General features: G+C 37.9%; 1 protein-coding gene across 1 annotated transcript; it reads right to left on the bottom strand.

Annotated features, from left to right (window-relative positions):
• Positions 1 to 12,902: 12,902 nt before the first annotated feature.
• Positions 12,903 to 23,208, bottom strand: LOC104230603 (ubiquitin receptor RAD23d-like). Its single transcript, XM_009783456.2, has 12 exons — positions 23,007 to 23,208; positions 20,118 to 20,279; positions 19,868 to 19,921; positions 15,972 to 16,048; positions 15,815 to 15,871; positions 15,543 to 15,720; positions 14,613 to 14,765; positions 14,468 to 14,533; positions 14,344 to 14,391; positions 14,130 to 14,236; positions 13,913 to 13,991; positions 12,903 to 13,372 (listed from the first exon to the last, which is right to left on the bottom strand). Exons 1-12 carry the CDS (start codon positions 23,070 to 23,072, stop codon positions 13,256 to 13,258), a joined length of 1,164 nt encoding a protein of 387 aa, XP_009781758.1. The 5' UTR covers positions 23,073 to 23,208; the 3' UTR covers positions 12,903 to 13,255.
• Positions 23,209 to 23,871: the final 663 nt, after the last annotated feature.

Here is a 23,871-nt window from a genome sequence, read left to right as displayed (position 1 = left end):
CTTCAGCTGTTGAGAGTGCCATTGAATTCTTCTTCCTTGAGCCTCATGAGACAAGACAGGAACTCAGAGACTGTCCCAATTCAGGTGAGCTTTTCCTATCCATTACTTGGAGGACGGTAGAGAACCAAGTTCTGTGTTCTTCTAGGATACCTCAAGATACTTACGCCATCCTTCAGATGAGAATCCTTTGGATTTGACTGAGACCTTGCACAGAACCCAACTCTGACCATGATGTCTGGTCTACTTGCAGTGAAATACAAGAGTGATTCAGTTATGTCTCTATACAGAAGCCCTCTTTCCAACAGCTTGTTTTTTCAGCTTCTGTTGTTGTAGACGCGAGACCTGGATCCTTGCTAGAATCAATGCGCATTCTCTACCTTGATCAGTATTTCTGTTCCCTTTTGAGATGAGTATGTCAAGAGGATTCATACACCTCTTCAACCATCAGATTTTCAAGACTGACCCTTCCCATTGTTGAGAACACAACAGTTATACCCAGATATCTTCAATTGAATCAGCAACTTTGGTCAAGATGTTTGCAAACCCTTTATCAATTAATATTGACCGTGCACAAATTTTCAAAAGTCCTTTTCTTCTTTTCAACAACTCCATCTGAGGTGGTGTTCTTTGAGCTAAGTGGTTGAGTAGTTCTTCTTTCAACATAGCATTCATCCACTTATGGCATTATCTAAACATGTTCCCTGATTTAGTCTGATGCAAGCCACGTTTGTTCATATTGGTACCTGGATCTTCTTGACAAAAGCCATAGTTTCTTGAAAGATATCATCCTTGGTTCTGAAGTGTCATCTGCCCCTTTTGGGCTACAGTAAAGATTTGACATGCTTTTCTTTTGCACAGGCATTGCACACTTCAAGTTACTTGCTACTCAACTAGATCAGACCACAAACCAGGTTCTTCAGATCAAGTTTGTTTAGAGATAGACAATGTGCAAGACTCTAGACTTCTGTCCCATGATTCAGTATTGTTTTCAACAGCTTTCAGCCAACTTATGTCTCCACTCTACAGAAGGTCAATCACAAGATAACCTCACTAGTCACAGGATTTGAGATTGTGCATATCCTGGACAAGCATTTTACCTTATTTCCTTTGACACAAATTTTCCAACTCCTAGAGCGTACCCCCTTTTAAACCATTTTTCAAAAGGGTACACTCTCTCCTTGCAGGGTTTTTTAGTGAAGAAAATTGATTGTATTTCTAGTCCTATCCTTTGAGTAGCCGGTGTTCATATGTCATTATTTGGTGCTTCACTTCACTGCTCCCTGCACACGGAAATCAAGGGTTAGATTTAGGAACCCAAACAAGTTTGGGTCCCTTGTTAAGAGAAAAAGGATAAATGAGTGCTCTCTAGTCCAACCAGGTAAAATATGTTTCCTATTTGATGGTTTCCTATTTGATGGACCAGGTCCTCTTGCAGTAGTTGCTCTCTCAGCAAAGAATTTATTTCTCTGATGAGACTGAACCCTGGCCATGCAATTTTCCTTGAGGTACCCATTGTTACCACAGTGGGTACATAACCAATTGTCGGGTACAGTAATATACTTGCTATGAGAGTTGTAGGGAATCTTTTCCCTTTGAAACCCAATCCCCTTCCTGTTTCTCCAGAGTTGGTGTACATGGCAGTGATAGCATCTGAAGACCAGGTCCACTTAAGAGATTCTCAAGATCACTCTTTACTTTCCCTAGTTCTTCTTGAAGTTGTTTGGTTTTCTCAAGTTCAGCACACAGACTAGTCTTTACCAAGTTTAACTCATTTTCAAGCTTAATGTGTGATTCACTTGCAACTTCCTTTCCCTTTTCAAAGTTTCCAGGCCTCATTATGGTTTTAAATTTATCAATTATTTCTTTCAAGTCTACTACCACCACTACTAGGTCATCTATTTTTTGCCCAATGATAGCAACTCTCTCAGTCAAGGTTTCCTTTTCTTTACTTGCACACTCAATGGTTTCTTTTAAGTCCACCACAACCACCATCAAATCATCTCGTTCATGTTCTATACTAGCAATTTTCTCTTCTAAGGCATTCTTTTCTCTTTTTAGGTTCTCTATTGTTTCTTTCAAATTAACTACAACGACTACTAAGTCATCTCTGGTTTGTTCAGCTTCCCCTAGTTCCATAGTTAAAGCATCTTTATCATTGATAAGACTATGGTAAGCATCAATTATCATATTTTCTAATGACATGAGCTTTTTAGGAGAGTAAGATTTTAGATTTCTTTGAACATCCAGAAAGTTTACCTCAACGCAGTCGTCATCAGATTGAGCCATTAGAGCAAAGATTGAATCATACTCAGTTGTTTCATTTTCCACTGCCATCATTGAACTACCACCATGGTCATCTTCTTCTTTAGATTCGCTGGAGGAGTCTCCCATGCAGCAAGAGCTTACTTTACAACGTTGTCAGCATCATTCTTCCTTTTGAAGCATTTTTAGGAAACTGGTTCCTCTTGGCTGCTTTGTCGAAGATGTTATTATTTTGATCTTGCTTTAGGAGGGACAATCCTTGATGAAGTGTCCTGGCTTTCCATATTTATGACAAAGGTCATAGTTTCTGGGCTTGCTAGAGCTTCCCTTTTTTGGAATGCTTCTATTACTACGAACCATCTTCTGGAACCTTTTTGTCAAGTTGGCCATGTCCCCATCTTCACCACTTGAGTCATTGTTGTCTGTCTTGAGGACCAGGTTCTTCTCCCTCTTGGGCTCTCTTCTTTCATTGTCCTTCTTCTTCTTCTTCTTCATTTCATAAGTTTTCAAGTTTTCAACAAGTTCATCCATGGTCAGTGTCTGCAAGTTCTTAGCCTCTGTAATGGCGTTAACTTTGCTTTCCTATGAACTGGGCAGTACTCTCAGGATTTTTCTGACAAACTTGTTTCTTGGAATACTTTCACCAAGAGAGTGAAGCTCGTTAATGATGGAGGTGAATTGAGTATGCATATCTTGGATGGATTCATCATCTTTCATTCTGAAAAGCTCATATTCTGTTGTGAGCATATCAAATGTTGGATTGCTTCACCTGAGTTGTTCCCTTGTGAGCTGTCTGAAGAGCCTCCCAGATCTCTTTTGCTGATTGACAAGCTGATATACTGTTATATTCATCAAGGCTAATACCACACACAAGAATTTTCTTTGCTCGAAAATTCTTTTCTATGGCCTTTCTATTAGCGTCATTGAATTCATTCCTTATCTAGGGAATGGCTACAACTGGATCGTCAAGGTTCTTTGCAGGGACAAAGGGTCCATCACATATTGCATCCCATAACTCAGAGTCTTCAGCCATAATGAAGTTATGCATCCTAGTTTTCCACCACCCATAGTATTGACCGTTGAACCTAGGAGGTCTGTACGTTGACTGGCCTTCTTCGAAGTTTGGAGGAGCAGCTATGAGCATCCTTTCTAGGTGTTAACCTGATAGAAAGAACCTGGTTTGATACCAACTGATAGAATATATAGGTCCTCAAACTTCTATAGAGAGCCAAGTTCTCTTTCAAGTTCGACAGTACAAACACATAAAATAGAAGTTAAATGACAAGAGGAATTTTACGTGGAAAATTCCTAGCTCAACGGCATCAAAAACTACGACCTACTTTTGTAGGATTTCAACTTCTCTACTGAGCAACTTTCAGATTACAACCTATGCAACCTAGGAATTAAACGTTTAATCCCTCACTAACTTGTAATACACCTATTACAAGCCACTTTGTAATAACTCTATTACAAAGACGTTAAAACTTTACTAACTCTAGTCAAGACTTAAACACGCAAGTTTAAGGTTTACAAAGATGTTCCTATAAAGTGATTCTAAATAAGCTGGATAGGAATTACAATTTGAAGAACTATTACAAAGTTACAACTCAACAAAGGACACACAATAACTCAATGTGGGAACTGGTCCGTAGTTGCTTTTTTCTTTGTTTTTGAGGCACTTGAAACTTGCTTGCTGAATGGTCACATGAGTGAGCTTGTGTAGAATCTCTAAGTGTTCAAGTGTCATTGTTTTACCTCCCTTGAATGCATATATACATGTGTGACATAACTTACTCTTCTGGAAAGTTGACTGCAACACTGTTCAGCACAGTGGCATGTGCAGGCAGCAACTTTCTAGCTGGAAAGTTGACTTCGTACAGTCTCTTTGGGAACTGGTAGGGACCTGGTTCCTCAACTGTTCCTTCCACTTTGAGGAGTTGAATCATATTTCCACGCTGAGTCCCAACCTGGAATCTTGTGAACTTGAGGTCTTGTAAATATGTAACAGGTTCCTTATCTGGTTCTTGATAGTAATTTTGTTAGATCATCAAAACATAAAGTAAAGTACTTATAACCAAAGTACTTATAACCTATCAAAACTAATGACTGACTATGTATTGGAAAGTGACTGGTATTGGAAGAAACCCAAAGTTAAGCTACAATGGTGGAATCCGATGGTGGGGTCAACCACAAGAAATACGAAGATGAACCATGTATGGATTAGGATAGTAGGGCTTCCATTACATTTATGGTCCCGAAAAGTGTTCAAAGAAGTAGGGGAGTTTTGTGGTGGCTGGATCCAAATGGAGGAGGAGATGAAACTGAAAAACCACTTGAAATGGGCAAGAATAAAAGTTAGAGGAGATGGCTCTGTAGTCCCAAAAGCATTGAAGATAAAATTTGAAGGGGTAGTCTTCGAAATCCAAATCTGGTGCGAAGCTCTGGTGAGATCGTACATTGAGGAGAACATAGAAGAAGACTGTTTGAACCAGCGGTTAAAAGAGGGCATGCTGATGGCAGGGGGAGGGGCTCAAGGTTATAAAAGTGTGATGGGGCACGTGGGGTGTCCAAATCAGGTGCAACTAATCTCTTAAAAGCTATGCGACTTGTCACGTGACTCTTTAGTGGTTAATAACAAAGCTACCCAGAAGCATAATATAAAGGAATTGGGCCCAGATTTGTTGGCCCAATTAATATCTGAGGAAAAGGCTTCAAAATGGCCGAATGTAAAGCCTAGACCATATCCCCTTAATGAAGAAATAAAAGCGATACATCTCAAAAAATATGTGGGAAACCAAATAATAATGTATACAGTTGAACCCAGAAATTTCAACAAACCAGAAGTAGAGGAAGAAAAGAGAGAGGACAATGGAGATAAAGAAAGTCTACAAGAAGATACTGTGGGGGATAATGCCATGTCGATTATTGCGGAACATGAAGAGAAGGGAGTAGACACAGAAGACTACAACAACATGCACATGCAATCAAAGAAATCATAGATGTTTGTGAACTGCGCAATCGAGGAAGCTGTACCACTGAATCATCAAAGCTTAGAGGCAGAAGAGGACCTGAAATTTGAGGCATCCATCTGGGTGCACCAGAACATTATAAGATTAAGTAAAGAATTTGGGATGGATTTTAATGGGTGCGAGAAAGAAGCATTGGAACATTTCATGAAAATTGATAATAGAAGGCAAACAAATAAAAGGAAAGAAGTTACACATATGGTTCAGACTCCAAAGAAGAAAGGAATCAAAGAAATGAAAAGTTTAGAGATTGGGAGCAGTTTCAAGAGCAATAGAACTAGAAGCAGGGGGGCTACATTACCAATGTTAGTGAACATCATATCTTGGAATGTTAAGGGACTTAATAGAATTAGAAAGAGGAGAGTGATTAAAAGCCTGATTCTTAGGTGGAAGACAAAGATTATTTGCTTCCAAGAATCAAAATTAGAAGGGGATATTAGGGAAAAAGTAAAAGAGTTATGGGATAATAGATGGGTGAAATTTGCATAATTAGAGGCTAGTGGGACTAGAGGGGGTATTGTAGTAATGTGGAATGGGAGAATATGGAAGGGGGAAGTATGTTGTGTGGGAACACATATTATCACCTACAAAGTTTCAGGCAAGACTCAGGACTACTCATGGCACCTTTCAGCAGTGTATGCTCCTAATGACAGAAGAAAGAGGGAGGAAGTGTGTTGGGAGCTGGAAAGTACAAGAGGTCTTTTTGATGGACCACGGATGGTATGTGGGGACTTCAACACTGTAAGGTTCCCATCAGAGAAGAAGAACTGTTCCAAATTCACAAGAGCTATGACTGAGTTTTAACATTTCATTGAAGACACGGAGCTGATAGACATCCAATTATTAGGGAGTGAGTACACGTGGAGAAAAGGTGACAGACATGTAATAGCAGCCAGATTGGATAGATTCTTGATCTCTACTGAATGGAATGAAGACTTTAGAAACATAAAACAATCTATACTTCATAGAGTGACTTCAAACCATTCCTCACTGATGCTTCAATGTGGCAGTTGGGATCCAGTCAAATCATATTTTAAGTTTGAGAATTGGTGGCTGCAGACAGAAGGATTCAAAGGAAGAGTGCAAGAATGGTGGAACTCTTTCACATGCGAAGGAAGGCCGATTTCATTCTAGTGTTTAAACTTAAAGCAGTGAAGGCAAAGCTCAAAGAATGGAGCAAAACTCTACAAGGCAACTTAGCATTGCAGAAAGCAAATATACTCAGTCAACTTGCAGAGCTGGAAGAGATACATGACCAAATAAGCTTGACAGAGGAGGAAATATTCACAAAAACTTCATTGACCATGGAGTTTGAGGAGATTGCAAGTCATGAAGAAGTAGCATGGAGGCATGGATCTAGGGCCCTTTGGTTAAAAGAGGGAGACAAGAACACAAAATTCTTCCACAGAACAGCTAATGCTCATATGAGATATAACAACATTGACCAGTTGATTGTGGAAGGGGAACTATTCAGAATCCTGAAGATATCAAGTGGGAGGTGATCAGTTTCTACCAAAAGCTTTACAAAGAAGAAGAAGAATGGAGGCCACTAGGTACGATTAGAAATAATCAGATGATTACACCAGAAGATAATTTAATGTTATAGAGTCCATTTGAAGAACGTGAGATATGGGATAGTGTGAAGGCATGTGCTGGAGACAAAGCACTTGGCCCAGATGGATTCGCAATGGCCTTTTTCATCAATTGCTGGGATGTGGTTAAAAAGGAAGTGGTAGCTATTAATCAGAATTTTCATGAACAACGAATGTTTAAAAGGAGCCTCAATGCTACTTTTGTGGCTTTGATTCCTAAGAAAGTGGGGGCAAAAGAACTAAGATATTATAGGCCTATCAGTTTGATAGGCAGTATATACAAGATCATCTCCAAATTACTGATTGAGAGGCTCAAGAAAGTGGTCAACAAATTGATAGATACTCAACATATAACATTCATTAGAGGAAGACAGATCATGGATGCAGTCCTAATCGCCAATGAATGCATTGATTCTAGGAAAACAAGCAAGGAACTTGGGTTACTTTGCAAGCTGGACGTAGAGGAAGCCTATGATCATCTGAATTGGAACTTTCTTCTGGAAACTTTAAGGAAAATGGGCTTTGGAGGAAGATGGATAAACTGGATAAAATTATGCATATCTACTGTGAGATTTTCAGTACTCATCAATGGAGCACCAATTGGTTTCTTACCTTCTCAGAGGGGTTTGAGACAAGGTGATCCTCTCTCTCATTTCCTATGCATCATTGCTCTGGAAGGATTGAATGATATGCTGAAAAGAGCTCAAACAAACAATTAGATCAAGGTATTCAAAGTGAACTCTAGGGCTGATAGCAACATGATGATATCCCACTTGCAGTATGCTAATGACACTCTGGTATTTTGCGAAGCTGATAGAGAACAACCGAAAACGCTAAGGGTGATCTTCATTCTCTTTGAAGCCATCTCTGGACTACACATTAACTGGCATAAAAACTTCATTTTTCCAGTTAATGAGATATTAGAGATTCAAAGACTTGCTGATATTCTTGGTGGGAAGGTAGGTGAGTTACCTACTGTTTATTTGGGGATGTCACTAGGAGCCAAGAGTAAGTCAAAAGGAATTTGGAATGGTGTGCTGGAGATGTGTGAAAAGAAGCTAGCAAATTGGAAGAATCAATATCTATCTATAGGGGGAAGGCTAATCTTGATTAACTCTGTTCTTGATGCCATGCCAACCTATATGATATCTCTATTTCCAATGCCAATTAATGTAGTGAAGAGAATAGATGCATTAAGAAGAAATTTCCTATGAGAAGGCAACAGTGACACGAAGAAATTCCACCTGGTCAAGTGGAACTCTCTTACTACTAGCAAGAAGATAGGGAGATTAGGAATCAAAGATCTAAGAATTAAGAACCAGAGTCTGATGATGAAGTGGCTATGGAGATTTGCGGCAAAGGAGCAAACATTGTGGAGAGAGGTAGTTAGGGAGAAATATGGAATGGAAGGAAAATAGACAACCAAACCAGTGAGAAGTCCATATGGTGTCAGTGTATGGAAGTCAATTAGGAACTTGTGGATAAAAGTGATTGACAAGACAAAGTTCAAACTTGGGAATGGTAGGAAGATTTCCTTGTAGGAAGACAACTGGCTAGGCCAAGGCCCTTTGAAGCTACTCTTTCCTGACATATACACCTTGAATCAACAACAACAAGCAACTTTAGATGAGGCATGGACTAATCAAGGTTGAAACCTTACATTCAGAAGACTTCTAAATAATTAGGAAATTGATAGAGCAATTGAGTTTTACAGGACCCTGGAGCTATTCACTGGAACCAACTCTAATCAAGATCTCATCATATGGCAAGGGAACAGGAAGGGGAAATTTTCTGTTAAGTGTGCATATAAGGAATTCAACCTGTCAAACAACCAGGTTGGTTGTTGGCCATGGAAGATGATATGGAAAGTGAAAATCCCCTATAAGGTTGCTTGCTTTTCATGGCTACTAGCAAAGGAAGCGGTTCTAACTCAAGATAATCTAAGTAAAAAAGGATTTACTTGTGTTCTAGATGTTACTTGTGTGGAGAGGAGGCAGAGACACTTAATCATCTCTTTTTGCATTGCAAATTCACTGTACAAATATGGAGAATTTTTATTAGCTTAAGGGGAATTGTATGGGCAATGCTGAGAAGAATTTTTGATGTTCTAGCATGCTGGAATAAAGAGGGTGATCTTTCTAGCTATAAAGAGAGATGGAGCATTGTTCCAACCTGCATTTGGTGGACAATCTGGGAAAAGAGAAATCAGAGATATTTTGAAGACAAGTCCAGTAACATCCAGAAGACAAAGATGAAGTGTCTAGCTTTTTCTATTTTTGGTGTAAAGGAAAGTCTTGAGGATCATGAATCCATCTTTGATGTTCTAGATTCCTTGTGAGAAGACCAAGGATCATAGGTGCTTTACTTTCTTTTTTTTTGGCTCTCCTATGTAATTATGGGTGTCTTCACAAATTTAGTGAAGAGTATATATTAATATACAAATATGTTACCTTCTCAACAACAAAAAAATGTATGAAGCTATACTTTTTTTTTATTACTTCAAAAGAGATTTGGACTATTCAAAATGTATGAAATTATTAAAACATTTGACTTAGTGGTGAAAAGTAAAATTACTAGGTGATAAATGTTTTTTAAAATATTATGTAAAATGGCAGAGATGCGTGCAAAATGCCTTGAACACCTTAAACATGTTAAGATAAAAACATATACGAATATTATTAACCTGTGGCTCTAGGTTTCCTGTGTTGTTTTGTATAACATCAATCTTTTATATCACTGGTATGATAATGGCTTTCAATTGTTGCTGGACGATCCAATATAGACGAGCAAGAAACATTATACTCTTACACTGATGCTCCATAACGATCCTAATTACATGTTTAGATCTTTTTGTTTCTTATTTACATCCTGGAAATATGATTTTTACGTATCTTTTCAAAACTTAGCCAACTTACTACCACCGGGACACAATGCACGACTTGGACATGCACTCAACCACGCTCACTTTTTGAGGGCTGTTGGAGATCATGCGCTGCTGCTTTTCAGATAGCTAGCTTTAGCGGTTAAGTTTTAAGCTTTAGGTTTTTGTGCAATTTGCATACTTTGTAATCTAATCTCTTTTTTAATAGGAAGTCAAAGCTAACAATGAAGCTGAAGCTTTAGACGGAGAAGTTCAAACAGGAGTTCATCCAGTAGAAGATATAAGATGTAACAATAACAACATTGACAACAACATGACAGAGAGAAGAGACCAAGAGAGGTCAAGATAAAAGATAAAACCCCGGATCTAGGAACTAACAAAGGAATATTGAGATTCACAAGAGGGATTTTTGTTTTTACTTCACGTCGTGTACTTTAAACAACGTGTCCTTGACAAAAGATAAGCTTGCCGCAACTATCTATTACCATAAATACCAGGAGAAAATGCATCGGAGTGTTTTCATTCATTAATAGAAGGCCCTTCTGGTTTATTTCAGAGTGTAAATGCAATAGGCATATTCTCATCTATCGCAGCTGTACTGTTATTACTCTTATCTAATGTCAAGGATAAACCAATTGAGCTTTCCCGAAAGAAATCCAAGATTATTCATTGTAGGGTTACCTTTCTTTATGTAGATAATTATACACTTGAGATATGCTTACAGGCATTAGGCCTTTCAGTTGAAGCCAATTTAACTTGTCTTTGTCCATTTATGGTCCAACCAAATTTCTTCGGCTAAGTCATAATTTTGTTCATTAGCAGTAAATAACTTTTTGTATTTGACAGGAATTGATTTTATCTTTTTGTTCCTCTGCTCTGCTATTTCAGAAACATGTCGATCCAATTCTAATCTCTCGAAAACAAGAAAAAGACATTAGTTTGAATTTTACCTTGGGTTTTATATTTATATATTTGGATTGATTAAATTATTATTTATATAATAATTCAATATATGTGTGTTTTACATATGACTATATATTTTGGTACCATTCTGTATTTCAATTTTTTTAAATGTATAACATACCGAATACGGAAGTTTAAAAAATTTATACAGAATATTGTACCAAATACCAAAATATCAATTCGAAATACTAATATTTTTTATTTTAATTCAATTTTTACGAAATTATCCACGCTCCTAGTGGAGAGAGAAAATCATGTTTTAAGTTTGATGGTGTTGAGTCTGTTGGCTGAAACAAAAGGTATCTGAAAAATGAGTTGATTTATTTTTGGATTTGCCTAATGAATATTATTTCTTCCATGATGCAGGAAACAAGTCCAAATGTAGTGAATTCCATTTCCCATGGTCGTGAAAAATGTAGTAGTCAGATTCTGTTGTCCATAGTATGGCATTGCTTAGATTTCATTCTTATAACATGTCCTTCAACAATTGTCGCAAAGGAGTTATATCAATTTAACATTGTCAAAAGAGATGAGATACGTACTCCTCTTTTCCTAGTGGATGTTGGGGTAGATCTGTAAATAGCCTAGTGGCATTTCAATGGCTAGCGATTATAATCCGCAATGCCAAGGAGATGCTAATGAATCTCTCAGACTGATATAACCATTAGTAATTGGCAAAATACATAAGTTGCTACCTAACCTTTGGCCCAAATCCCCCTTACACACTTTCTGTGGACGATAATAACATTACACACGCAACATTTCTAAAGTGTATCTAGTACATACCTCTTTTGACCAAGTAAGTTTCACGCAAAAGGAGCGCGTGAAGAGGTGAAAAACGAGAATCTGCATGATTATTTGAACGCTGTAGATTTAAATTAATTGACCCAATGGTCTAAATAATTTTTTTCCTTTTTATCCTTTTCTACCTTTTATTATTTCACACAAAATACAAAAAGAAAAAACAAAAAAACATAAACACTAATACCTCCGTCCGATCGTCCCCAACCCCTATTCCGGCAAACTGACAAACTGGACGACTTGAGCAAGATTTTGATTTCTATTCACCGTGGTCTTTTATATCTTCACCTGTGCTTTTCTTTAATGCCATGGATTTTACAGTAAACCCCTCTTCTTTTATGTCTTTTGCTTGTCGGAAATGGAGTTTTGCTTACTCCGGCCTGTGAAAAGTTTGGATATTTAGCCAGAATATTTTTGATGAGTATTTTCTTGTGGGTTTTATCTTCCATGGCTGCTGAGGTTTAGAGGAGAAACAATTGCACATTTTTACCAAATCAGAAGCAAGATTAACAGAATCAATAACCAAAGAATTCCAACTAGTAGCTTCTTTTAGGCCAAAATACCATTGACATTAGGAGATTCATCCCTAATAGTAGCATGACATTTAGGGGTTGTAGTTGAAGAAGAAACAACAGTAAAGATGATGAGGGGTTTTGGGGGGCGGGGGGAAGATAAGAGATGGATGGGTCGGGTGGGGCAGTAAATAAGGGTTAAGGTAAAAACAAAAGGGTCGGGTTTAATAATTTCAAATGGGCTAAAGTCAAACGCGTGCATTATACGGATATATTTTTTGCTTGTCCTGGTCAGAAGAGGTGTATACTAGATACACTTTAGAAAGGTTGCATGTGTAATGTTATTATCAAACACAGAAAGTGCGTAAGGGGAATTTGGACCAAAGGTTAGGGGGCAACTTATGTATTTTACCTTAGTAATTTGACCATAAGTTGCCAATTGTGTGTTGAAAGCCGAGAACTAACTATACTCCTCCTCGTGAAAAATATGAGTTTAGGAGGCTTCGAAAGATCTTAGAAGCAAATTTTCATTTTATGTTTTTGACACAAATATTATCCGTTAAACTCATTGAACAATTAAAATTATGGAACTAGGGTCAAATATATATTGGCAACTAGAGTCAATGATGCATGAAAGACCACCAGAAAGAAAAAGAGAAGGGAGAGAGGTTGAGCATGAACAAGCAAGCCTATAGTAATGCCAGGGAGTATTACTTTGAAATCTTCGCCTCAAACAGCCAACTCTGACTCTTTTAGAACAAATAAAAAATAAAAATCAAACACTCACAAACAACAAACTGAAACAGCTAAGTCGATGCCACCAGCAGTTGCCGTCAAGCATCTTAAATTCACGAGAAAAAGAAGGCAACGATAATAATGGCAAATATATTGATTCGGTATATAGCAGACTTCGCAGGGAAAGAAAATCAAATTATTCTTTGGCAAATGGATGGCCATAACTTTCCTCCGAAGTACAGAAAAGGTTACAACTTCATCGCACTTGAGCAACAACAAGAAAGCTTGCTGGTACTTTTACTTGTATAACATATCCATTATAGAAATAGTTTTAGATCCAAGGCTATCCACTGTGAATGACGGGGGATTGAATTACTCCACATGGAACGATAGAAAGATTCACACGGATTGAGAAGAAAGAGAACAAAAACAAAAGTATAACGGAAACTGTAAGAAGTTAAAGTGCACTCTGTTTCATCCATGTCATTCGTCAAACTCATGCATATGATCCAAGAGATAGTTTGCAGCCAGCTCCTCATTTTTGTTGCATGCAAAAAATACTTGCAATACCAAAGCTCGATCGAAACCCATAGCTTCAAGCTGTTAAGATCAACACCACCAAGCAGAAATAGACAAGCACTATCATGTCAGAATAAAATTTCATGTCCGCTAAAGCCTATGTTGCGCGGACTCTCCAAAATGTAGCCGCACCCGTGTCGGATCCTTCAAAAATGCACTACTTTTGGAGGATCCGACACGTATCCTGCCACATTTTCGGAGAGTCCGAGCAGCATAGGCTAAAGCTAGTGTAACTGCAAAAGTAAAATTTGGAAAGCCAAGTAACATCCATCATAGTTTGCCGCTTTACAATAATGATTATAATGAAATCTCAAGTAACATCCAAGAAGTTCTCTCCTTTCTCATAATGATTTCACGATCATTGGAAACTCAAGTCAGAGATGCTATGGCTCTGTATTACGTAAAAGCACAGTATAGTTTCAACAAACATTCATGAAAAGGCAACAAAGATTACTCTGAAGTTGACATTCCACTCCTATAGGGAAACTGTTATGAAATGAACTAACTCTAACTGAACCTGAAACCATGTGGTACAACCTAAAAGATAAATGAAGAACTTACTCGTTCGATAGCCTCACGCTCTTCAGGTGTGACAGTCACAGCTTGTGGTATAGCCCCTGCCGGCTGCCCGGGCACATTCCTGATAGCACCACATAAGTGACAAAGTAAACCTCACATACACATGAGATGCTGAAGAAAGGATTTCAGACAGCTAGAAGCTAAAGTAACTGAGCCTCATATGCATCCTTCTCCCTAATGCAAAACAAGAAGTTCTCACCCCTCCCCCTCAACAGGTTCATTGATGAGGCGCAGAAAGTCAGCTTGGTGTTCTTGAATAAGCCGCATCAATTGAGGATTTTGCTTACCCAACTCCTGGAGCATAGGCTGCAAAGTAAAAGGAAGTCATGGTTCCAGAAAACATTTGTAAATGGTTTGGGCAAACAAAATTAAAAGCCAGTTTGTGTTGATGTGTATGTGTATGCGTGTGATACCTGCAATATCTGCGGGTTTGCTTGCACCATTGCTCGAAGGGCTTGAAACTGTTGATGGAAAAAAGAGGCTATAAAATTATGCTTACAAATTTAATAACCAATTTTACAAAGGCAGGATGTGCACCTGTGGACTATTGCTTAAGAAATCTAAATTTCCAGCTCCAGCATTGGAACCGACATTTGGAAGGCCCTGATGGTAATTTTGTGATAATTTTTAGCATATTGAATAACTACAGCATAAATTCAAATATTCTGGTAGATTTCACCACCTGAGGAAAGAGATCTAAAGGATTAGCGTTTGGGCCACCGGACGGAACTGCCGGCTGTGAAGCCTGAACCGGAGGATTTACTGCCTGTCCGCTGGCAGGAGCAAGAGCAGGAGCAGGAGCAGCAGGTGGAATTTCTGCTTGCTCAGGAATACCCTAAAAGATATTAGTGTACTTTAAAGTCAATTAAAAGATATGATTATACAAGACAAGAAAATACTAGCTAGCATAACACACGAGCACTAACTGCCAGCAGAATGTGAACATTTTCTTACTTTCTGAAGTAACTCTATTCTCTGGGCAAAGTAACTACAGGAGAATATGAAGCTTCAGGAATACAACCAGAGAAGGGCATTGTGATGCACAAAGTAAAGAAGAATCAATCAATTAGCTATGCCTCAATCTCAAACTAGCTAGGGTAGGGCTATATAAATTCTGTATATCCGGTTATAAAAAACAATCATCTACATTCATCCACTCTACTCGGTCTATTTCATTCAAATACTAAATAGTTTGCCTTTCAAAATTAGGGATTCTCAAAAACTACAGGTTCCCCAACTAGTTGGTGTTGCTTGTACGATCCTTGGCTTCCATTATGTTTCGTTCTTAAGCTAAAACAATGGGGAAATTTTTAAGTATGGTCCCAAGGTCATAACATGAAGAAAGAGGATAAAGCCTGCAACAGCAAAAGTGACGAAGAACATGGAAAAAATACCTCAAACATAGCAAAGATAGCAGCCAAGAAAAAGAAACAAAAGAGAGAGAGAGAGAGAAATCGATCATACAGGAAGGGGGTGGTGGTGATATGATAAAACAGTACACAAGACAATATTTAGTACAGTTGCACACCCAACACATGGATAAATTCTCCTAGTCCACAGTTTAAGAGACTTAGAAATGATTGTCAGCCAAAACTGAAAGTGCATAACTCACAGAATACAAGTATTCAATAGCTCTCTCTGGATTGTTAAATGCAGCACGTAGAGCACGAATAACCGTATCCCGATCCCAACTTCCACCACCCATATCAAGAATCTGTTGAACTGTAGCTTCTAAGGTACTTCCGGCAACAAGATTCGATGCCGCTTGGCCATACACATCTGTCACAGGACTGTTTGACAAAGAAAGCATTATAAAACATGACCTAACTAATCGCATATCACCAAAAAATATTTTTTTAGTCCAAGCATATCATATGCACTCACTTAGAGGAAACTGGCGCAGCGGCAGGAGTAGGAGCAGACTGAGGAGCAGATTGTGCACTAAAAAGCAGAAAGAGAGCTTAAGCTTAAGCTAACTAAACCACAAAGATAAAAATTGATTCCAGGTATCTTCCAACAAACAGCAACAATAAAAACTCACGGCGCCAGGCTTGCAGCAGTTGCTTGAGGTGCTGTTACAGTCTGTGTAGGTTGGCCAGTGGAGGTTGCAGGTTGGGCCTAGTCAAACAGATATCATCAGCTTCCAAATAACCATTCTAGATTCATATAATTATCTTCAAATGGTTCACAGCATAAGATGTTACACTTCAGGTGCTATAGTCATTTCACAAGCCTCAGCAAAATCATTCTCTTTCAGCACAAAGTTCAGCTACAAAACTCATAAACCAAACATGTGTCTCCACATATACACGTACAGGTGTAAGTTACAAGAACAGTCATCATTCAAATATATAAGGAAGGTAATTATCACAACTATATCTATATCTATAGACACTTAAACTTGCCCCCAATTTCCATTTAGACACCTTATTTACGGGTCTGACCTATTGCACACTTTATATTACTAAAAAGTGTGCCAATTGAACTCTTCATTAACAGTACACCAAAGAATCCAAACGCGTGATATTCAAATACTAATGACATGGCAATGAAGCAAATCAAAATCTGACACGACAATAAAGTAAAGGAAAAAAGAAAGGAAAAAGTCACATTAGCTTTTGCTTCTTCTGGGACAGGAAAATTTTGCTTGGTGAGTTGGAGAACTTTGAGAGCGTGATTTTGGGTTTTATAGGCGCATTAACGTTGAGGAGTTTGAGGGGGCATTGCGGCAAATGAGCAGGGTAAGGCGACAGGGTCGGGCGAGATCCCAATGGAATTTTTGAAGGACACGGGCCGAGCAACCTTGGAGTCGCTTATTGGGTTGTTTAATGTCATTTTTAGGATGAAGAAGATGACTAAAGAATGGAGGTGGAGTTTAATGATCTCATTGTACAAGAACAAGGGAGATATCCAAAATTACAACTATAGGAATATCAAGTTGTTGAGTCACACTATAAAAGTTTGGGAAAGGGTGGCGAAGGGGAGGGTGAGGATGAGTGTCTATTTTCGAGAACCGGTTCGGATTCATACCACTATGAGAATTTGGGAAAGGGTGGCCGAGGGGAGGGTGAGGACGAGTGTGTCCATTTTCGAGAACCAGTTCGGATTTATGCCAGGGCGATCAACCACGGAAGTCATTCATCTTGTGAGGAGATTGGTGGCGCAGTATAGAGAGCGGAAGAACGACTTGCATATGGTGTTCATTGACCTAGAAAAAGCTTACGATAAAATCCCGAGAGAGGTTTTATGGAAATGTTTAGAGTTAAGGGGTATTCCAGTAGTGTACACTAGGGTGATCAAGGACATGTACGGTGGAGCTAAGACTCGGGTGAGGACCGTAGGAGGAGAATTGGAACAATTTCCCGTGGTGATGGGGTTGCATCAGGGATCAACTTTTAGTCCGTTTTTACTTTCCCTGGCGATGGATGTGTTGACGCTACACATTCAAGGGGAGGTGCCATGATGTATGTTATTTACAAATGATATAGTACTGATTGACGAGACGCGAGGGGTTAACGCTAGGCTGGAGGTTTGAAACAGACCATGGACTCTAAGGGGTCTAAGGGGTCGTTTGGTAGGATGCATTAGATAAAATAATGCATGCATTAGCTTTGTGTATTAATAATACCTTGTTTGGTATACTTTTTGAACCTATGATTAGTTATGCATGGGATAATACCAAATAACTAATGTTTAGGATGATAGGGTGTATAACTAATGCTTACATAATTAATGCATAAGAAACCATGGTATTAACACTGCAATAGGCTTTAATGCATGCATTAGCTTAGTTAAAGACAAAATTGTCCTTCAAAATTTATGCTTGATCAAAATATGTTATTATATTAATGCAAGTTTGAAATAATCCAAGAAAGTGGAAAATAAAATCATATCCCTAGTAAATAAATAAATACTTTGGTATTTTTTTTATTATATAAATATTCAGTTTTATACTACAATATAAGTAGACAAATCAAATAATTTTTTTTAACCTTTTTCATATATAAAAACATTCCTCAACATATGTTTCTTTTAAAAAGATAAAGTGATGGCCTGGTTATGAGGGTATTTTTGTAAACAAACAATTCTTTTAGAAATTGTGCAATGCTTAAATATATCAAACCAAACAATGGACAAGAAATATGTCAGCATACCTAATATCAACATATTCAACATTATTCTTATACACCCTACCAAATAAGAATAATGTATAGTGCTGGTATAAAAACTTAATATCACCTTAATACTTTGTTTGGTTAGCAAATCAGGTATAAGTTATCCCGGGATAACTTATACCTTATAGAGGGTGGGGTAATTAGCACCGGGATAACTTATACCTTCTTCTTAGAAATTATGCAATTATCATTTTTAATACAACATACCAAACAATGGATAATAAACAATCTCAGCATAACTTATCCCGGCATAAGCCGTATTCAAACCAAACGACGCCTAAATGTTTCAAGTTGAACAAGACCAAAATATTATACTTGGAATGCAAGTTCAGTGATGGACTCATGAAGCAGAAGTGGACGTGAAGCTTGATAGTCAAGTCATCCCCAAGAGTGAAAAGTTTCAAATATATTGGGCCTGTAATCCAGGGTAACAAGGACATTAATGAGGATGTTACACATCGTTTTGGAACAAGGTGGATGAAATGGAGGCTCGCATCTGGTTATCTGCAAGATAAGAGTGTGCCACCATTTCTATAAGGCGGTAGTTAGACCAACTGTGTTGTATAGGGCTAAGTGTTGGCCAGCAGAGAAATCTCATGTCCAGAAGATGAAAGTATCAGAAATGAGGATGTTGAGATAGATGTGTGCGCATACCAGGAAAGATAAGATTAGGAAAGCTATTCAGGACAAGATAGGAGTGATCCCTATAAAGGACAAGATGCAGAAATCGAGGCAGAGGTGGTTCGAGCACATTAAGAGGAAATGCATAGAGGCCCCGATTAGGAGGTGTGAGAGGTTGATCATGGTGAGTCTAAGGAAGGGTAGAGGTGGGTAAAAGAAGTACTGGGAAGAGGTGATTAGGCAGGACATGACATTGCTTCAGCTTATCGCGAACATTAACCTCCACACTTTCCTATCAAGGGTAATGTCCTTGGTAGATAACATTGCTTCAGCTTACCAAGGACTAAATATTGTCTTGTGCACTGTTTTATAATAGAAAAACTACATGTTTCATTTGGCGATTTATAGTAGATGAAAATTTCTCTGCGTAGAAATGAGCTGAGTTACTTGGTTGGGGGTGGGGGGGTTGCATTTACTGGATCCAGGATACTCATCTATTAACGCTTTAATCATCTACAAGACCTAGCCATATTCAATCTCCTTATTTGGAGTACTAATTAAAACCAACAAAAACTACCAAATCACCTCAATTCTTCTCCATTTTTTCACCCTATATGTATCGTCTTCTTTTATGGAAAAAACAATACATAAAAATAGAAAATGGGAGGGAGATGCATAAGCAACGCTCAAAATATCGAACGTTCAATTTTTTTCTGGGATAAGGCCATGTTTTGGTTGTGAAAGTGAGCCACATTGGGTGTGGGGTGTGGGAGGTAGGCAAGTGGGATGGAAACAAAGAGTGATAAAAACGAGAATGTTGTTTAAATTTTCTTATTTCACGCACTTAGTTTTGTTTGAGATGCACGTATGGTTCCACATCTGCATTGAGTGTTCAATTGACACACTTTTTAGTAACATGAAGAGTTCAATAGATCAGACCCTTAGATAAGATGTTTAAATGAAAAATGGTGGCAAGTTTAAGTGTGTGTGTATATATATATATATGTATGTGTGTGTATATATATATATTTGTTAAAGTAAGTTGAATTCATAATCTCAACCACCATACTAGAAACAGATATAAACTGCATAAGAAAGCTCAAATGACTAAAAGAACCTCCACAAGTAATTAAGTTCTCACCGTATTTGAAGGTGCTGGTTGCGCAGCTGAGGTTGCACTTGTTGAAACCTTATTCTACAATGAACATGGGAGGACAAAAATTGGATATGAACCAGCATCAGCGAAAAAAATAAATAGAGATATCCTTATTCACACAGCTCATGGAAGGAAAAGTACCCTTAAAATCATCCAGGAAGAACATCTATTTCTAACAAAACAATAGAAAAAACCTTGTGGAGCACATGCTTATATTATTCCAAAGAGTTGGTACCTTAGCAAGCATTATAACAACAAAACTATTCTCAGCGACTTTGTTTTCCTCCAACGTTGCAGTGTCCTTGAGAACTTTACCCTGGTGGATAAGCATCTGTTGTGCAGCCGGGTAGACAGCTTGACCTTGAGCTGTTTCTATGTTTTTCTTCACATCAGCAACCTGAATATTTATTGCTATGGACATCAGTTTGTGCAACAGAGGAAAAAGGGAAAGAAGAAGGAAAGAAAGAAAGCACTGGCAGAGAAATTACAACCATGAGTGAGATCAGGGCTTTTTGTTTAAAAGTAGCACGACGCTTGCAATGTTGTACTGATTATTTTGGGTCAAGTTACTCTATTATTAAAAAGGAAAGGGTGGAAACATCTGAAGTACACAAAGAGGGTTAGCTAGGAAGACGAATAAACAACAAAAAAAGCAAAATTAGGAAGGTAAAATAGCTGTAACTGCTGCACAAGCTGCTCAATGTCTGCACACTATTCTTTGGACTAAAAGAAAGGAAAGAGAATCACAAAAAGACGAAAAAGAAAAACCGATATAAAAGAAAAGGCAAACATAAAAACTAAAAAACAACGCAGCACATCTTCTGAATTCTCTGCATGCAGAAGGTTTCATCATCCTCATGGCACGATGCAATTCTATTCTCATCTTCTACCTCCTGAAACGTTGTTTCGAGTGGCTGCAGCTCAAGAACACCGGGCCAAACCGATTTGCATTCATAAGGGCTTTATAAGGGAAGCGGGCCCTATAAAGTGTTAAAAAGGGACCTTGGGCCTAAATTCAATTCCAAAAGCTAGCTCATGAGGTGAGGATTGCCCAAAACAAGGAGACAACAAGTCATTCCCTCAACCAATGTGGGAACACCCCAACCCCCCCTGCCTGGTTATGCCCAGGGTGTAACATTTGGAGTGTGGACAGCATGATGTCATGCTAAGAAAATGAACATTCGGCCTAATTGAACTCCAAAAATAAGGGAACCTTGGTTCAAACCATGTGGAACCTTTAGCATAAGCGAACCTTGATATTTTCTGACCAAATATCCCTATTCAGTCTTACCTTCCAAGTGACGCCATCACTAGATGCCACTAAATTCTCAGAAAGCCAACACTTATTTTCTTTAAGATAAAAAGAATTGCTTAGGGAAAGTGAAGACCTTGTTAGATGACAACGATGTGTCCACATGAAACAAAATCAGAAATTAACGGAGAAATATAAAAGAAAAATCTAAGTGCCGATGAAAATCTTTTAAACGTTATCTCAAGAACAATCTTCTGCCTTGCACCATCTATTATATCGATATTGATCCAAGAAGTATAGGTTTGTCCTCAAACAAAATGAGATGAACGAAGCAATCTTATATTCAAATTGTTTTAGCAATGAATTAATAATGAGATGGACGAAGCAATCTAAAGTATATAATCATTGAGACAAAGTATGATATTAAGAGAAAGAAAGAGTCCTAGAACGTAGAATCAACCATTCGGATAATACATAATCCCTTTGTTTCAGTTTAGATGACACACTTTTCTTATTAGTCCGTTCAAAAAAGAATGACATTTCTACAATTGGAAATAATTCAACTTTAAACTCTTCATTTTACTCTTAATGAGAAATTTTTATAACCACACAAATGTCATGGCCCCACAAAGCTTTTACCCCTCAAGCTTTTAAGACCACAAGTTTCAAAAGTATTTTTCTTTTCTTAAACTCCGTGCCGATTCAAACTACCTCATCTAAATTGACAGGACATTATTGCTTTTCAAAACTTAGTTGACTCTTTTTTGAAGGAGAAACTCAAAATTGAACACGAGAAAATCGTGAAGCAGTCCTGACACCACTCAATCGACAATCAATCACCTTTCCAACAGAAGGAAAGATTGTCAATTGTACTTTTTCTTTTTTGTTTGTCCTGCCTTCCTTTCTTTTTGTCGAGGGTAGAGGAAAGTAGTGACAAGAAGGAAAAATCCTATTTCTACCTAGATCATTCTCTTTCCTATTCCTAGCAAGTTATTGTATCACATAACTTACCTAGCACTCTAACCAAGGTCGTGCTAAAACACAGAAACTCCATTAACACAACCAATTGCTCCAGTAACATTAGAAACAATTAAAATCACTCTCAAGTCCCAACTCAATTAAAATCACTCCCAACTACCCTTCCCAGAAAAAACGAGAATACTTGCACCCAAGCTTCCACCTGTTGGACTCAAGAACAAAATAATAATTTAAAGCATTTCTTTAACCTAAGTTTTGATGCAGATAGTCCTGTAAGGTGATGCGGAAATGTATAAACTAAAGAGTCCCCAACAGTCGCAGCAGGTATTTGCTCTTCATAGTGCAATAATAATAGCAGGACTGTATGGAATCTACTCAATAGTAAACAATCATTTATCCGAATCCAAATCCAGTTCTACTCAAGCAATCCGCATAAAATAACCCAAAATTAGCCGAGGTGCACGCAAGCTGGCAAGGACACCACGTTTATCAAAAAAAATCCTAAAATAACTTCACAGCATTCTATACTATCAATCCACGAATCAAAACAACAACAATATCAATATTACTTTAAATAACCTACAATTCGCAAACAAAGCTGCCACTCTACAGCGATTGATTTAGCTTTCACCAGGACGCCACTAACTTTGACTCGAACTATATAAAGAGTTGAATTTTTGTCATAACAAGTCGGCATTTACTATTACAGGAATAGTTAGGAGTATCACTGACTTAAAATCCTGAATCCACGCCAGCTGCTTGGAAACCCTAATCAGAGTCCAACCGCCGCCTACAACTCCTCAATTTGCTAATTGCACACAACTTCACAAATATAGACCCATGAAAGCATGAATATACAATTTAAAAAGATAAGAGAGATAAATCGATAGGTACCGTGTCTTCGGGTTTCACTTCGATCTCAAAGTGAGTGCCTTTCAAAGTCTTCACAAAAATCTTCATCTTCAACCTCTCGTTTACACGTCCTTCCACTTCCGTCACCGTCGTCTGCAACTTCCGGTCGCCGCCGGCGGTAAAAAAAGATGTGTTAAGTCTGCAGAAAGGAGAAAGTCTCGAGCAGAAAGTTTTATACTGAAAAAGGGTAGCTAATGTCTTTATCACGCTTTATATACTTGAGAAAAGAAGGGTAATGATTAGGTTACCCCTGCGTCGCGACAGCTCAGAATCCACCAATAATATGAATACACGTCGAGTACAACGTGGAGCTAGTTGGATAATTCTCATTATTTTAACCTAACTCATCTTAATTCCAATATTAACTATACGCGAATTAGTCATGATTCAGTTATAAACTAATCTCTTTAGATCCACCTAAATTTAGCTCCAATAGTCAATTTGACACTTCTTCTCTTGACTACTATATTATCTTCTTTGATGTTTAACCAAAAAATAGAATTTCAGTCAAAGTTAGAATTTAGAAGAATGCGGGTTACTGATAATCAAAAGAATATGTAGAAGAAAGTAATTTAGAGTAACCAGAGTGTAATCAGAAGAAAAACAAGTGAATCAAAGTATATTCCGATTGTGTCTTGTCTTTACAAGTGATCAGATACCACCCTTTTATAGGTATCTTGAAGATATGTGTTTCCTCCAAATCATAATGAGGCTATTATGAGTAATTAAAGACATTGAATGCTATGTTACACAATCATTGTAATCAATACAAATTCTCTAACGTATCCAGTATTTAATGCTTGTCGAATTCCGTATATGCGCTCTTTATTATGGTCAGATCTATTCC

This window comes from Nicotiana sylvestris, chromosome 2 (genome assembly GCF_000393655.2).
Source record: "Nicotiana sylvestris chromosome 2, ASM39365v2, whole genome shotgun sequence".
Lineage (NCBI taxonomy): Eukaryota > Viridiplantae > Streptophyta > Magnoliopsida > Solanales > Solanaceae > Nicotiana > Nicotiana sylvestris.
This window is presented reverse-complemented; position numbering and strand designations above follow the sequence as displayed.